The sequence below is a fragment of the Rattus norvegicus genome, chromosome 6, assembly GCF_036323735.1.
Source record: "Rattus norvegicus strain BN/NHsdMcwi chromosome 6, GRCr8, whole genome shotgun sequence".
Lineage (NCBI taxonomy): Eukaryota > Metazoa > Chordata > Mammalia > Rodentia > Muridae > Rattus > Rattus norvegicus.
This window is the reverse complement of record NC_086024.1, coordinates 14,267,166-14,285,138: the sequence shown is the minus strand read 5'-3', so window position 1 is coordinate 14,285,138 and position 17,973 is coordinate 14,267,166. Positions and strand designations below refer to the sequence as shown.

At 40.7% G+C, this 17,973-nt stretch overlaps 1 protein-coding gene across 6 annotated transcripts in view; it reads right to left on the bottom strand.

Moving 5' to 3' along the window:
- Positions 1–17,973, bottom strand: part of Srbd1 (S1 RNA binding domain 1) — a 190,944-nt gene that overhangs the window by 132,356 nt on the left and 40,615 nt on the right. For all 6 annotated transcript variants that reach the window (XM_039113056.2, NM_001399769.1, XM_006239708.4 and 3 more), the window contains 2 exons: positions 8,694–8,784; positions 7,986–8,093 (listed from right to left, as the gene is read on the bottom strand). In XM_039113056.2, coding sequence (XP_038968984.1) covers positions 7,986–8,093; positions 8,694–8,784 — 199 coding nt within the window. The remainder of the gene's footprint in view (positions 1–7,985; positions 8,094–8,693; positions 8,785–17,973) is intronic.

Sequence of the window (17,973 nt, the reverse complement as noted above, 5' to 3'; positions counted from 1 at the left end):
AGGAGGTTATCAGACACAAAACTCCAAAGTTCATCACTTATTAAGGTAATGTTCAAGTTTGCTGTTTAACTGACATCTACGTTCTGTTAGAGCGTGTGCACTTGTCTAACAGAACATCTGTTCTGGTTACACTACACTGTATCTTTGGCAAGAACTTACAATAAAACTAACAAAAACAATCAAGAATCTGTATTGGAACTGGCAACAAAAGTAGATTTGTAACCCAAAACCTTAAGATGCAAAGTGACCATCTCTGGGCTCCAGGCCAGTTCTAATCTAAGTCAATAAACAAAGACCTACAAGAAGGGATGTAGTTAAGGGTGGGTTGAGGCAACTCCTGCAGATATTTAAATTGGACTTGGAGACACAAAAGCACATTGGTTACAAAATTGGTAAAACATTTTATTTTAATCAAAAACTGTCAAACTGAACTCAAATCTAAACATTATTTTGAAAAGCCCCCTCCCCTTATTATGTATTCCTCATGCCCCCTTTTCCACTCTATTTAGCTGAAACAGTCTATTTAACTACATATGCTTAAAAGTATCCTAGCCTTTCAACAAAAGGAACATAAATTTACTTTTAAATTGACTGAATAGCACAAATATTGCAACAAGAAGCCTCATTAAAAAGATTCCAATGCTTATGGCCCAGTGTGGGAAAGGAGAGGATATTGAGAGGTTAAAGGAAAAAAGTTCTGCTGTCTTACATCTTCCCAGGCTGCAACTGTAGAAAATGCAGGATGGAAATACCTTACCACTTCACCTTGTCAGGACTTACAATGACCATGCTGAGACCCATAAAACAATGGAGGCCCCAAGTTCCCAGAGTAATTCATGCCAGGGCCGCCAACACATGCCTGTGGTCTCAGTATTAGGAAGGCAGGAGGATCACAAGTTAGAGCCCAGCTGAGGATACAAGATGACATCATGGGATGTCCTTCACAATTACAGAGAAAGTTCCTTGTGTAAAGAAGGGAAGGAGATACAGTAATGACAAAGAAGTAAGAGCAACCACATTGCGTCATATAAAACAGTACCAACTTCAGAGCACTGTGGGCTCTACGCAGCTAAACATCTGGGCTGTCCAGTGAAGTTTGGTAATTTGTTAGAAAGTAAATTTCTTTCAACTGAAGGAAAAGGTTCAGATGGCTCATGTTATTTAAAAGAATTCCCCACAATCAGAAATCAAGGAAACCTCAGAAATCATCCCTTCAAAATCTAACAAAACACTCTAACACCGCAGGAGTCATTTATCCAAATGACAGCTCACATGACAGGATTGTAGTTAAAACCCAAGGCCTCTCAAATTTTCTCAGGTATTGATTCTAGCAGACTCTAGTGTCCACAGATTTGAAAAGCACACCTCCGAATGTGACTATAATAACCAGTCCTGGTGTGTGGAAGGCACCGAGGCCCTTACACCAGACATTTACCAACATTCCTTGGGGAGTCACATAGCCACACCTCTGGTTCCCTCACAGGGTCTAGAGAGGACCCAAGGAGTGAGGCAAGATCGAGTGTTCACTAGTCTAGTATTTAATTTCCAGGGACACACTGACTTCCAGAGGTTACTGCCATTTTGCCTGACAAGAACACACCCAACAGCCACTGTCAGAACTTTATTTCCTCTTTGGCCGTTTGTCTCTAGTTCCCACAACCCCTCAGCAACCACACTGTGCCTTCCTAATGCTATTCATAAATGCACCCACAGCATCAGGAAATGCTTCATCTGCACAGACGATGAAATAACAAATAAAACCTCTCTTGTCTTAGAGAGGTTTGATTTCAGTTACATTCCTGTCTTCTTCTGTGATACCTATTCCTATCTTCAGCCCAAAAAGCATTTTATCTCCCAGACCTGACGGAGAGGTGAGGTGAGCAATTCTCTTATCTGGCCATTGGTGAGGATCATGGCAATGAGAAATATCTACATCAGTGGGATCCACTTATCACCCTCTTTCCTCTAAGGTAATTATTAAAGCCTTCTGTTATGTTTAGCACGAAGAGAAGGTAAGGTAATGTATTTTAACCTTAAGCTTTGTCGTTGAGAACTCTTTTGATATCCCCTCTTACAAACATTGTTGGTTTTTGTCTCTGTAAGAGTCACCCTTGCAGGAGGGCTGCAGTCAGTCCATATAAATTGGTTTCACTTTTAGTCTCAACTTTTTTCCCTACTGGCAAAGCCCTAGAAACCAATGCACTCTATTCAGAACATGATGGAATATTTGCATATAAAACAGCATGATTATATACATAAGAGCTAAATCAGATACTAAACACTAGCAGATGTCAAAAGAAAATGTTTGAGTATAAAAGAAAATTTGTTCCAATCTTAGTTTAAGCAGAGGAAATTCAAAATCTTTCACACACACACACACACACACACACACACACACACATTACAGCATTCTTAATACACTCCTTAACACAGTTACCTGCTACATGGGAACAGATGTAAGACTTGTTCGAAGAACCAAGTCTCCAAACAGTTTCGGTTTTCTACAGCAGCATGTTTATATTCTCTTCTGAGTAACAGTCTACTCTCAGGAGTTCTTCTCAGCTGGCCTACTAGAAGCCTTTTCTCTTACAGTGAAATTTCCATAAAACCCCTGACATGAGTTAATAACTGAAGTGTTGAGAACGTTTTCTTTGACACGAGAAATGTTACTGAGAAAACTGTATCTTAATTTTAAAATTTCAGAAAAATTTGGAAAGGACTGTGGTTTGGGTTGTACAGGTGCAGCCTTGGGGTCTGGGTTTTCGCTTTTGTACTATGTAGATGACTGTCCTATTTTCTTTCAAAACAAGGCTCTTTTGTCATTTTATAAAGTAGCCCAAATTCTATTTCTAAAATCTTTCCACCTGCTTGGCCAATTTTCTCTCTTAGCAATTTTCAAGGTTTATAAACTTTTAAAAAGTTGCTGGATTTCATATAGCAATGGTCCTCAAACTTGACTGATTCTGCAAATACACTATATATTACATCCCAGCATATATATGCATATATATGATCTATATCTATATATATATATATGTATATATTCCAACAGTCATGAGATGATGTCTGACCTACATTTTCTGTTCTTTTCAACAAAAAATGTTTTTGAACTTTCACCAATGGACTGAAATCTATGTTATGTTATGGAAAACACACTCTAGAGAACTCAGAAGATTACTGAGAGTGCTCGCTTTGGCAGAACATATACTAAAAAAGAATACTGAGAGCAGAAATCTAAAAGACACAGATAAATTCATATACACACTTCCTTCAGCTTGAGTGGCTTCTGAAGATTACAAAGAGAGCATCTCTGTGGGTCTAGAGTCTGTATTTCTTGCCCCTCTGTACCATATTTCTTTGCTTTTACTTCTCCATGTGTAATTTATCACTAACTCACATGCATATTTCTTTGTAAGTTTTCCCTATTGGCATAAAAGCTGTGCCTCTCTCAGAGAAGCAAAGGTCAGTGAAAACCCAAGACCAACAAGCTTGGTCTGTAAGCAAGCCAAGTTCATCGAGTCCTTTTTGAACTCTCTCCAAGCATCATGTGTCGTCTTGCCTCAGTACGCCGTGCTCTGCCTCAGCTGACATCACGCTGCCAAGCGGCCTGACTGTGGAAGCCCAAGAAACTGCAGCACACCGCCAGAAGTTTTTTGGTGTATTTCTCTCTATGATGTCCCAACAACTGTAGCTCAACTATGCAATGTAAGGCAGACCAATGCATGCATGTAGTTAGTGAAGAGTCCATCACATGTCCTTTCACGTGCTTGCTCTAGCAGAACACCCTTTCACCTGGGTCTGCTTCAGCTAAATGTTCCTTCACATGTTTGCCCCAGCAAAACACCATCCAACCGACTTTCCAAAGAACCCTTCAGTTTCCACTGCAGTAACATGAACTTTCTTTTCAAAAGCTGACTTTTTTATCTTAAGGTAAAAGTCTATTTATTCTACAAGGGAGTTGACCTTTCAAGGTCCATCTAATTCCCTATTTTGTTAGTTTCTGGAAGGTATATAAATTTACCTTAAGCAAAAAAAAAAAAAAACCCTTAAGATTCCTTAAATTATGTTTTTCTCCTATTAAAAGTTGCTAGCACACTGGAATGAAATAAGAACAAGCATCGTTGTGTTTCCCAGATGTCCACCAGCAGGGTTTCCTCCTAGCATGATCTGGTCACTTCCATCCCTCAACAACTAGGCCGAGGCTCACCAACCCACACCCCCAGACACAGCTCTCCCCTTTGCTCCCTTTCAACACACACTGTGCTTCTCAATCATTTCCATTCCTCCTAATACAAGTGCTCACTGAAAAGTTTTCCATTTGCTCTTCTGGGGATTTGCCTCCTAGCATCCATGTGTCCAGTCAAGCTTTCAGCACAGAAACATAAACAGGTCCAGCAACAGCACAACTGTTCTGCATTTCTAGATGCCAGGTTTGGAGTGACCTCATGTGTCTGTGAAGCTCCAAAACATCCACAGCAAGGTGACTGGGAGCACTCTTTACTCTAAAACTTGCCAAGTGGAGATTAAAATATAAGATACCAAATATTAAACATTTCATATGAAACATCTCATTTCATAATTCAGTTATACAACTCTACCATGTCATAATTTTATTCACAAAACCAACATCTATCTTTGAGAAAATATTAACTCTATAAAAACTTAAAATTTTTAATGCCGATATGACACAAGAAAAAAGTTCCATATATGGTTTTATGTGCTAGGTCCTGGTCAAAGTATAAGCACATTCTAAATATTGTGTAATTACTTCTGGGCTTTGTACATAAGATTTTTGTAGAACATAAAAAGGCTCATGTTTAAGTTCAAGTCCTAGCCACATGATGTGTTATTTTATATAGGAAAATATCATAAAATTAAAAAAAATCTAAAATCCAAGCATTTTGGAAAAGAGATATTTCAACCTAGTATAAGTCTAGTCGATAGTCTTGAAAGATTTATCTGATTAAAACCAGTTTAATGCTTACTGTTAATAAACACGAATGCACTTACGCAGGCTATAGTAGAATAAGTACTTGTCTCTTGAACAAGGGGACCTGAGTGCACACTCCTAGCGTTCAGTATGCATAGCTGCACATGCAGCAACCCTGTGCAAGGCTGGATGGAGACAGGAAATCCGGTGATTTGCTGGCTAACCAATCTATCCCAGTGTCCAGCTCCAAGTTTAGGTGAGACTTGGACTCAAAAGATAAAGCAGAGAGGTTGAACAGATGGCTCAGTAGTTAAGAGCACATGCAACTCTTGCAGAGGACCCAGGTTCAATTCCTAGAACCCACATGGCAATTCAGAACCATCTAGAACTCTATCTTCAGGGGCCCTAATCCCCTTTTGTGGTCTTTGTGGGCACTGCATGTGTGCGATGAGAGAGGCCAAAGGGACGTACTGCTGCAGTGAGGGGTGCCTGGGTGTGTGCTTTGGAAGTTAGGCGAACCTCTGCCTGGTTACCACGCCACGAGGAAAGCCCTGGTGGTGGACAGTGGGAACACACAATAACACTCATTCTTTCACTCCAGTGTGTTAGCAGTGTTTTAGGAAGAAAACATGATTTCAGGAGACGATGCAAGGAAACAATGTACAAGGAAAGAAGAGAAAAAAAGAAACAGGTGGAAAACAAGAGGAAGACCCTTAACATGGGCTTCTGACTTGCACATGTGCATGCATGAATGTACACATATTATACATATCACACACACACACACACACACACACACACACACACACACATGTGCGTGCACGCACTGCAAACCTGTAAATGATGAGCTCATAGAGCACAATCATAAACATTAGAACATGTGCCCCTGATTTGAGGATATGTCAATGAGGTAGACATTTGCTACATATATGTGAACACAATGTCTCCATTTGTACATCTTACCACAGCTATAAAGAAAAAAAAATGGTATCTTCTGCCAAAAACATAGCAGTATAAGATTAGAAAATAATTCTGTGGCAATGTAACGTGAAAGAAAACAAATATTAAAAATCAGGTGTCACTATTTGCCAGAAAACTGAAGACAAGGCATCTATCATAAACTATACTGAACTCTACAACAGTGCATGCACTTTCAACTTTAAATGTAAGGAACTGACGAAATCCAGCTAAACACCGCCACTTGGATCCACTTTAAATTTTTCTCTTTTTTGTAATTATGATTTGAAAGCCTGGGTGAATTTCTTCCCAGGGTATGGAGAAGTCTCAGAGACTACAAAGTGTTTCAAGGTGGGAATAGAGACACTAAAAAGAAGGAAAATGGCTGTGATACAGCAATAAGGCGTGATATAAGTCACAGAACACCCAAACTTACAGCAGCCAATCAAGATAACAGCACTCCAGAGTAGATGAGGAAGGTGCTAGAAGCTTTAATACGATGGTTTGAAAAGATTTAAATGCAGATTGGCAAAATTATAGAAATACTTAAAGAGAACATACATAGAATGACAGACAGAGAAAGCATGGAGACAAATGGAAGGTCACACGAGCTGAAGGAGTGGTATCTTCAGACACTTTAAACTGACCGACCAATGACAACACATGAAATCAAATACTGATTTTCCTAATGCAGTCACTTGAGTTCTGATTACATCCCTGCAACACTTAAAGACTTCACAAGTCCACGGTAAAGTGTTAGCAACAGACAGGTCCATTACGGCGAATGCTCTATGACAAAGAGCATTAGAATGAGGGCTGGAGGGCTGGAGAGATGGCTCAGTGGTTAAGAGCACTGACTGCTCTTCCAGAGGTCCTGAGTTCAATTCCCAGCAACCACGTGGTGGCTCACAACCATCTGTAATATACATTAAATAAATAAATATTAAAAAAAAAAAAAAAAAAGAATGAGGGCTGGAAGGATGGCCCAGTTACAGGAACAGAGACTACGGCTCACCCCAGGAAGACTAAAACCTGTCCGCAACAGTTTCCCAATATTCTTAAAAGGGAAGAGAAGACGTGAACAGAGCATGGCACACTACTGCGAGTCAGAGATAGGCACTCCACAGGACAATGGAACTCAACATTCCTACAGTGTCTCTGCGACACATAAGGCAAATCCATGTGCCCTCTCACTTCTAGTAGCTCACAGCCCAACTACTACAAACACCAAATGGCTTATATACCAAGCACGTAAGTATGGTTGTTTAAGATCAGTCATTTCATTCCAAAGTTTAATAAATCCAGATTTCTATGGTGTCATGGTTCATTTCCCCCAATATGACCTAATACCTAAAGCTCACCAAAGACACACTTCGTGAGCACATTTAGACCTCAGGCAGAATGCTCCCACTACTTTTACTTTGAAATGTTTGAGACAGGGTCTTACTGCGTAATCTCAGGCTGCCCTCGACTTGTAGATATTCCCCTGCATCAGCCTCCTGAGCGGTAGGATTTATTGGTATACTAGGCATCACTCCAAACGCTTTCTTTAACTGATTCCTACATTGTGTGTACATAATCACCGCGACTATTCCTGAGATATTTACTTCAAATTAAAATGAACAGGTAAGAATGAAACCAGCTGTAATAAACATCATCAGCCATGACCAAGGGTTCAAATAGTTTCTCAGAAGTCCCAGTGCCCATGTGCAGCTTTGAGAATGGGGAAACCGTACAGTTATCTTGGCTCTCAGCTCCAGAGTACACTGGATTACAATTCTGGCAGAAGAAGGGTAAGTTATTCACAGTCAGTGGTTGTTAAGTTAGTATTCACCATACTGATTAGTTAATGCTTAACTAGAATCCTCACATCAAGTACATCTGGGAGACTCCATGGAGTAAACTGAACTCTGATTGGCTGCCACACTGAGAGCACCTCCCTGCCCTACTCACTCCTGCAACATTCTTGTTACCGCCAACAGCAGTTAGGGAGGCAAATCAGACATATTTTTTCAAAAAGGGAAGAAAAACTCATCACAAAAGGAGTCTGAGAAACTGCTCTGCAAGCCAAGAAAACAAGTCTTCCTACGGTCCTTACCAGTAAACAACATCCAGCGGTGCAAAGTAATTTTTCATTATCAGGTCAGCAAAGTAAGCTTCAGTTTCCCGGCAGGCAGTTCCGTTTCCGATCACCACTGTGTTGCAGCTTCAAGGGAAAACAGAATGAGATCCTAGATGAGTCCCAGGCACACTCTGAGGTCAGCCAGAGAAAGCACACAGAATGCACAAGTGCTAGACACAGCTCCTCCTCTCGCCTGTATCCATGCAACCTCTCCTCTGCTCTAGACTGCACAGCGCCCTGCATTTGATAAGGAGGGTGGAGGGGAATGGAGAAACAGTTTACTGTTATCTTAAGAATAGTCAGTCAACTTCTTCTCATCTACAAAGAGCCAAAATAAACAAGTAAATTCAGGCTCATTCCAAACCATAATAGAGATATACAACTAAACGTTACCATGTTAATTTCTGACATTCTTAACTACTATAGTAGCCTTTCTTCACTGGAGAATGAAAGGAGGGGACAAGAGGGTAGGGAGGATCTCCCGGGTACCACATCCTCACCTCTACTTGACAGAAGGCGGAGAGAGTCTCATGTGAGTCCTCCGGCAACTCCCCAGCACTGTACACCGGGGCCCTCTTCCTCCCCAGGTGTTTCCCTTAATCCCGCACTCCAAAAGAGGAGCTTCCAAAGAGCCTATGATCAACTGAGCCACTAAACTACACAACAGGCTATTTATCTCCTTACTTGAAATTCAGCAAAAGCCTCTTGATCTTCTCTGCCTCTCGGAAACCTTGTCCACAGTGCAAATAAACCACATCAGTATGAAGTATCTGACCTGGGAGATGGGGGGGAAGATGGGTGTAAAAAGACATTTGCAAACTATAACTCTCTACTGTTTCTATTAAGCAAGTTGCAACAGGAAATCAAAATGGCTTATCTTTTAGGATGTAATCTGAGGATCTATGAGCTGCCTCAGAAAGTAAATGTGCTTGCCCCACACCTGACACACTTAGCTGGGACCTGAAACCACACAGTAGACTACAAATGATGACCTCAAGCTCTCCTCTGACCTCCATGAATGAGTTTATATGCACATATCCACACAAAGGAAAATGTAAAAAAGGTTGTTAAAATAAAGTCTGATTCATTATTCACTAGTTCAGGTTCTTCTAAGGATTCAGAAATGCTGTTACTGTCAAAGTAAAAGAACTCCACTTTCAGCATAAGACCATTTCTAGGTGGACACTATGTTCCGGCACCTACAAGAGAAAGACCTAGCACAGCAGCAGCTGCAGCTCACACTGCCCATCAGGCTACGTCAGGAGTGACTACGCTCTTCTTTCTTCTCAGTTGCTAATATATGAATTTGTTTATTCCATTTCTTCGAGTTATATATTTAAGACCTTCAGGCTTTTTCTATCTTACATTATATAATTTTTTTTTTTTGGTTCTTTTTTTTCGGAGCCGGGGACCGAACCCAGGGCCTTGCGCTTCCTAGGTAAGCGCTCTACCACTGAGCTAAATCCCCAGCCCCTATAATTTTATTTTTAAATAAACATTTTTAACTGAAAAAATTTCAGAGTGATCACTCAATGAAGAGAAATAAATGAGCTACGTAAAGACAGTAGGAACTTGGTGAGAGTCACAGGATAACCTCAAAAAGAAAGGGGTAAGGAGTAATGCTGTGATCCAGGACTGAGCAGGGTAGCTGGGGAGACTGCTTCAAGTTCTGAGACAGCTGCTACCTTACAAAAATAACTGAGGAACAAAGGAGGAGGAAAAACTACATAGAAAGGACCAATTAAGTTTCAAGTAAACCATTGGTAAGAAAAACTGCTTTCCATTCCAGTCTGAACCAATGCCCTGAGCAGACCTTTTGCACTGGCTCTGCATCCACTCCTACAACACCCAGAGGAAGCCTGACTCCCAGGTGCTCTGAAACGCCCAGGGTCATAGGAGAGGCCACAACATCTGGCCCAACACCTACTCCAAAACCCGAACAGGTTCCTTCAGGTCTGAACCAGTGCCAAGAGCAGACCTTGGACGCTACCTCCATACCCAGTGCCACAACACCCAGAGGAAGCCCGACTCCCAGGCACTCTAACACAACCCAGGATCAGAGATGTCTAGGATCTCTAAAGGCCTAGGATCACAGGAGCACAGAAGAAGCTCGACTTCTAGGAGATCCAATACACCCAAGAGCACTGGAGCTCTGATACACTCAAGACACAGCTGAGGCCACAACATCTTTCCCAATACCCAGCATAACTGGAACCCTCTCAGGAAACAGGGAAACACAAACCCCCATCCAGCCAGTCACAGGTTCCTTCCAGCTTGTACCTATGCCTGGAGCAAACCCAGAGCTCTAGCTTCCCAGCCACTCCTGCAACACCCTAAGAAAGCTTGACCCCCAGGAGTTCTGACACAACAGGACCTCAGGAGCCTGGACACATCAGGACTTCAGGATCCCAGTGGCAGCTTGATTCCTAGGAGCTCCAACACACTCAGGATCTCAGGATCTCAGGATCACAGGATCCCAGAATCATAGGATCAGAGACAGCTGGACTCTGAGGAGTTCTGACACAACCAGGATCACAGGAGGGACAAGGTCCAGTCAGAGACAGAAAGGGCAGGTAGCACTAGAAATAATCAGATATCGAGAGACAAGTGCAAGAACCTAAGCAAACAGAAACAGTGTGGTAGAGTGCCAGGGAGTCAGGCTTCCTCTGTGTGTTGTGACACTGGGTGCAGACGCAGCGTCAATGATACTTGGCATCATCAGAGCCCAGTTCTCCCACCTAAGCAAATACTGGATATCCAAACACACTGGAAAAGCAAGATTTGGATTTAAAATCACATTTTATAATGATGATAGAGGACTTTAAGAATGACATAAATAACTCCCTTAAAGAAATACAGGACAGCACAGGTAAACAAGTAGAAGGCCTTAAAGAGGAAACACAAAAATCCCTTAAAGAATTATAGGAAACCACAACCAAACAGGTGAAGGAATTGAACAAAAGCATCCAAGATCTAAAACTGGAATTAGAAACAATAAAAAAATCACAAAGGGAGACAACCTTAGAGATAGAAAACCTGGAAAAGAGATCAGGAGTCACAGATGTAAGCATCACAAACAGAGTACAAGAGATAGAAGAGAGAATCTCAGGGGCAGAATATACCATAGAAAACATTGACAAAACAGTCAAAAAATGCAAAATGCAAAAAAACTCCTAACCCAAAACATCCTGAAAATCCAGGACACAATGAGAAGATCAAAGGATAATAGATGTAGAAGAGAGCGAAGATCCCCAACTTAAAGGGCCAGTAAATATCTTCAACAATATTAAAGAAGAAAACTTCCCTATCCTAAAGAAAAGAGATGCCCATAACCATACAAGAAGTCTACAGAACTCTAAATAGATTGGACCAGAAAAGAAACTCCTTCTATCACATAATAATCAAAATGCCAAATACACAAAACAAAGAGAGAATATTAAAAGCAGTAAAGGAAAAAGGTCAAGTAACATATAAAGGCAGACCTATCAGAATTACACCAGACTTCTCATGAGACACTATGAAAGCCAGATCTTGGGCAGATGTCATACAGACCTTAAGAGAACACAAATGCCAGCCCAGGCTACTATATTCAGTAAAACCCTCAATTAACATAGATGGAGAAACCAAAATATTCCAGGACAAAACCAAATTTTTCAAATATCTTCACGTAAATCCAGCCCCACAAAGGATAAAAGATGAAAAAGCTCTAACACAAGGAGGGTAACTACACCCTAGAAAAAGCAAGAAAGTAATCTTTCAACAAACCCAAAAGAAGATAGCACACAAACATAATTTCACCTCTAACAACAAAAATAACAGGAAGCACCAATCACTATTCCTTAATATCTCTTAACATCAATGGACTCAATTCCCCAATAAAAAGACACAGACTAACTGACTGGATACATAAAGAGGACCCAGCATTTTGCTGCATACAGGAAATGAACCTCTGAGACAAGGACAGACACTACCTCAGAGTAAAAGGCTAGAAAAAATTTTTCCAAGCAAATTGTCCCAAGAAACAAACTGGATTAGCTATTCTAATATCCAATAAAATTGACTTTCAGCCAAAAGTCATCAAAAAAGATAAGGACACTTCATACTGGTCAAAGGAAAAATCCACCAAGATGAACTCTCAATTCTGAACATCTGTGCTCCAAATGCAAGGGCATCCACATTCATAAAAGAAACTGTACTAAAGCTCAAAGCTCACATTGCACCTCACACGATAATAGTAGGAGATTTCAACACCCTACTCTCATCATTGGACAGATCATGGAAACAGAAACTAAACAGAGACACTGTGAAGCTAACAGAAGTTATGAACCAAATGGATTTAACAGATATCTATAGAACATTTCATCCTAAAACGAAAAAATATACCTTCTTCTCAGTACCTCATGTTACCTTCTCCAAAACTGACCATATAATTGGTCACAAAACAGGCCTCAACAGATACAAGAAGACTGAGATAATCCCATGCATCCTATCAGATCACCACAGACTAAGGATGGTGTTCAACAACAACAAAAACGACAGAAAGCCACATACACATGGAAGCTGAACAATGCTCTACTCAATGATAACCTGGTCAAGGAAGAAATAAAGAAATTTAAGACATTTTAGAATTTAATGAAAATGAAGGCACAACATACCGAAACATATGGGATACAATGGAAGCAGTGCTAAGAAGAAAAATCATAGTTCTGAGTGCCTCCAAAAAAAGAAAAACAAAACAAAACAAAACAAAAAAAACAACCAAAACTGGAGGGAGCATATACTAAGATAGTACACCTGAAAGTTCTAAAAGAAAAAAAGGCAAATAAACCCAAGAGGAGTAGAAGGCAGGAAATAATCAAACTCAGGGCTGAAACCAACCAAGTAGAAACAAAAAGGACTATACAAAGAATCAACAAAACCAGGAGCTGGTTCTTTGAGAAAATCAACAAGATAGATAAATCCTTAGCCAGACTAACCAGAGGGCACAGAGAGTGCATCCAAAGTAACAAAATCAGAAATGAGAAGGGAGACATAACAACAGGATCTGAGGAAATTAAAAAAATTACCAGATCCTACTACAAAAGCCTATATTCAACAAAACTGGAAAATCTGGATGAAATGGGCAATTTTCTAGACAGACACCAGGTACCAAAGTTAAATCAGGATCAGATAAACTATCTAAACAATCCTATAACTCTTACGGAACTAGAAACAGTCATTAAAAGTCTCCCAACCAAAAAAGCACAGGACCAGATGGGTTTAGTGCATAATTCTATCAGACATTCAAAGAAGACCTAATATCAATATTCTTCAAACTATTCTACAAAATAGAAACAGAGGGAACATTATCCATTTCTTTCTATGAAGCTGCATTACGCTTACAACTAAACCACATAAAGACCCAACAAAGAACGAGAACTTCAAACCAATTTCCCTTATGAATATCAATGCAAAGATACTCAATAAAATTCTCAAAAACCATCAAAACAAACATCCATCATGATCAAGTAGGCTTCATCCCAGGGATACAGGGATGGTTCAATATGCATCAATGTAATCCCCTATGTCAACAAACTCAAAGAAAAAAACCACACAATCATCTCATTAGAAGCTGAGAAAGCATTTGACAAAATTTAATACCCCTTCATGATAAAAGTCCTAGAAAGATAAGGAATTCAAGATCCATACCTAAACATAGTAAAAGAAATATACAGCAAACTAGTAGCCAACATCAAACTCAATGGAGAGAAACTTGAAGCAATCCTACTAAAATCAGGGACTAGACAAGGCTGCCCACTCTCTCCCTACTTTTTCAATATAGTACTCAAAGTCTTAGCCAGAGCAATTAGACAACAAAAAGAGGTCAAAGGGATACAAATTGGAAAGGAAGAAGTCAAATATCACTATTTGCAGATGATACGATAGTATACTTAAGCGACACCAAGAGTTCCACCAGAGAACTACTAAGCCTGATAAACAATTTTGGTTGGGTATAAAATTAACTCAAAGAAATCAGTAGCTTTTCTCTACTCAAAGGATAAACAGGCTGAGAAAGAAATTAGGGAAATGACACCTTTCACAAAAGTCCCAAATAATATAAAATAACTTGGTGTGACTCTAACCAAGCAAGTGAAAGATCTGTATGACAAGAACTTCAAGTCTGTGAAGAAAGAAACTGAAGATATCAGTAGATGGAAAGACCTCATAGATTGGCAGGACTAATACAGTAAAAATGGCCATCTTGCCAAAAGCAATCTACAGATTCGATGCAATCCCCATCAAAATTCCAACTCATTTCTTCACAGAGTTAAAAAGAACAATTTGCAAATTCATTTGGAATAACAAAAAACCTAGGATAGTGAAAACCATCCTCAACAATAAAAGAACTTCTGGGGAAATCACCATCCCTGACCTCAAGCTGTATTATAGAGCAATAGTGTTAAAACTATCATGATATTGGTACAGATACAGGCAGGTAGGTCAATGGAATAGAATTGAAGACATAGAAATGAACCTCCACACCTATGGTCACTTGATCTTTGACAATTGAGCTAAAGCCATCCAGTGGAAAACGGATAGCATTTTCAACAAATGGTGCTGGTTCAACTGGAGGTCAGCATGTAGAAGAATGCAGATAGATCTATTCTTATCTCCTTGTACAAAGTTCAATTCCAAGTGGATCAAGGACCTCCACATAAAACCAGTACACTGAATCTAATAGAAGAGAAAGTGAGGAAGAGTCAATCACATGGGCACTGGGGAAAATTTCCTGAAGAGAACACCAATGGCTTACGCTCTAAGATCAAAAAATCGACAAATGGGACCTCATAAAACTGAGAAGCTTCTGTAAGACAAAAGACACTGTCGATAGGACAAAATGGCAACCAACAGATTGGGAAAAGATCTTTCCCAACCCTACATCTGATAGAGGGCTAATATCCAAAATATACAAAGAACTCAAGAGGTTAGACTCCAGAGAATCAAACAATCCTATTTTAAAAAATGGGGTACAGAGCTTAACAAAGAATTCTCAACTGAGGAATATCAAACAGCCGAGAAGCACCTAATGAAATGTTCAATATCCTTAGTCATCAGGGAAATGCAAATCAAAACAACCCTGAGACTCTACCTCACACCAGTGAGAATGGCTAAGATCAAAAATTCAGATGGCAGCAGATGCTGGCGAGGATGTGGAGAAAGAGGAACACTCCTCCATTGTTGGTGGGATTGCAAACTGGTACAACCATACTGGAAATCAGTCTGGAGGTTCCTCAGAAAATTGGACATAGTACTCTAAGGACCCAGCTATACCACTTCTGGGCATATACCCAAAAGATGTTCCAACATATAAAAAAGACACGTGCTCCACTATTTCACAGCAGCCTTATTTATTATAGCCAGAAGCTGGAAAGAACCCAGATGCCCTTCAACAGAGGAATGGATACAGAAAATGTGGTACATCTACACAATGGAGTATTACTCAGCTATCAAAAACAATGACTTCATGAAATTCTTAGGCAAATGGATGGAACTAGAAAATATCATCCTGAGTGAGGTCACCCAATCCCAAAGAACACATATGGTATGTGCTTGCTGATAAGTGATAAGCCAAAAAGTTCAGGATACCCATGATACAATTCAGAGACCACATGAAGTTCAAGAAGAAAGAAGAACAAAGTGTGGATGCTTCTTAGAAGGGGTAACAAAATATTCACAGGAGGAAATACAGAAACAAAGTGCAGAGCAGAGGCTGAAGAAAAGGCCGTCCAGAGACTACCACACATTGGGATCCATCGCACAGGCATGAAACCCAGACACTATTGTAGATGCCAAGAAGTGCATGCTGACAGGAGCCTGAAATAGCTGTGTCCTGAGAGGCTCTGCCAGAGCATGACAAATACAGAGTCGAATGGTTGCAGCCAACCATTGGGCTGAGAACAGGGTCCCCAATGGAGGAGTTAGAGAAAGAACTGAAGGAGCTGAAGGGGTTTACAACCCCATGGGAAGAACAACGATATCAACCAACCAGATTCCCAGAGCTCCCAGGGACTAAACCACCAATCAAAGAGTACACATGGGGGATCCCATGGCTCCCGCCCCAAATGTAGCAGAGGATGGCCTTGTTGGGCATCAGCGGGAGGAGAGGCCCTTGGTCCTGTGAAGGTTCAATGCCCCGTTGTAGGGGAATGCCAGGGTGGGCAGGCGGGAGGGAGTGGGTGAGTGGGGGGGATGGGGAAGCCCCCTCATGGAAGCAGTGAGTGGGGGGGATGGGATAGACGGTTTCGCAGGGTATATTGGGAAGGGGGATAATATTTGAAATATAAATAAAGAAAATATCTAATAAAAAAGGAAAAGGAAAAGGAAAATGTTTTCATCAGTATCAATTAAGAAAAGGAAGATACAAATATACTAGAAATGAAGAAGCTGTATAACCAGGGTACAACATTATAAAAAGAGTAGGACTTAGACTAAATGATGAAGTACAAGTTCTGAGCAAAACTTTATCCACACAGGCTGCGAAAACATCTGTGTTTCAAAGCCTAACAAGGACACTCTAACCACACTACAGAAAACTAAGCTACCAGCATGCCCAGAAGAAGGTACCAAGGTGAAGTTGAAGTTAACTTTTAAAACACATGTAATCTGACATTCTCAAAACAAAACTCCTAACAGGGCCCAGAATCCGAACATTCAGAAAGCTAAGGCAGGAACCTCAGTTGGGGCTACACAGTGAGCTTAAGGCTAGCCTACACCAGAGTAAAGCCTTGTTTAAAAATAAAACAATAAGGACAATCCAAATACTGTAATTTATCCCAGTGGCACAGTAAGGGACACACATCTCAGTAGGCACGGGAAAGATCCTGGGATTGCCCGTCCTTCCCATGTGGGAAACAGTAATAGCACAAATGACGACTAGGAAAACAAAGAAGCACAAGCCATGGCTGTACCTGTGACAAGGTAGCAAAGAGTCCTCCAAAAGCAAACACCAAGCGTCTGGGAAGGGCATAGCACGGCATGGCACAGCACAGCACAGGACAGGACCTTTGTAGGAGGCATCTGAGGGAGAAGCGCTCCCATACTGGGGAGCACAAGGCAGTCTGAGGAGCTGACACTGGCGGCCACCAGGATAAAGGCTGCCTAGTGACCATCTGAAGACTGAAAAATGGATCCATGTGGGCTCCCAAAGCAAAAGAAGAAAGGATGGAAACAAAGAGCTAGACTTGGATCTAAACTGAGCAAGGCAAGGACAGAATGTGGAAAGGAAACAGACCCAGAGTAAACAGGAGAAAGCGACAGACAACCCAATCTGAAACCATCAGCCAGTTACAGCTGATGTCTCTAATAACCGGCAAACACGAGACAAAGTGAGCTTACAGTGAGAAGCCTGTCCCAAATCAACTTACCTTCTAAAGGACAGGAAGCATAGCCTAAGCAAAACAAAAAGATGATGACAAACTGTGCACAGAAAGATGCTTTTCTTATGGCATAAAAGTCCACCATGATGTGCCCACAAAACAGAACAAGATACATGAAAAATGACATTTTTTAAAAAGAGAACATTATATAAACTATGAGGCTAATAAACATCAGAATCATAAAACCACATGAGTGAAATAGCAAGAATTAATTTCATATGGAATTTCGGCAGCATATGTACCAACGCTGGGACAACACAGAGGAGGGCAGCATAGGCCTGGGCAGGACAGCATGAGGAGACAGCACTCCCGAGATGAAAACCCAGCTGAGGGACAGAGAACAGACGTCCTCAGAGAAGCAAAGAGATAGCAAAGACGACAAAATAAAGGAAAGATGCTTACCAGGGAATTACTGTGAATAACTATCAAAGAGAAATTCTAAAACCATAAAAAAATTACATACAGAGACTCAAACAGATGGCTTTAATAACAACTTAGGGAAGATTGGAGGATTACTAATCTGTAGAAAATAAAGTAAAACAGTGGAA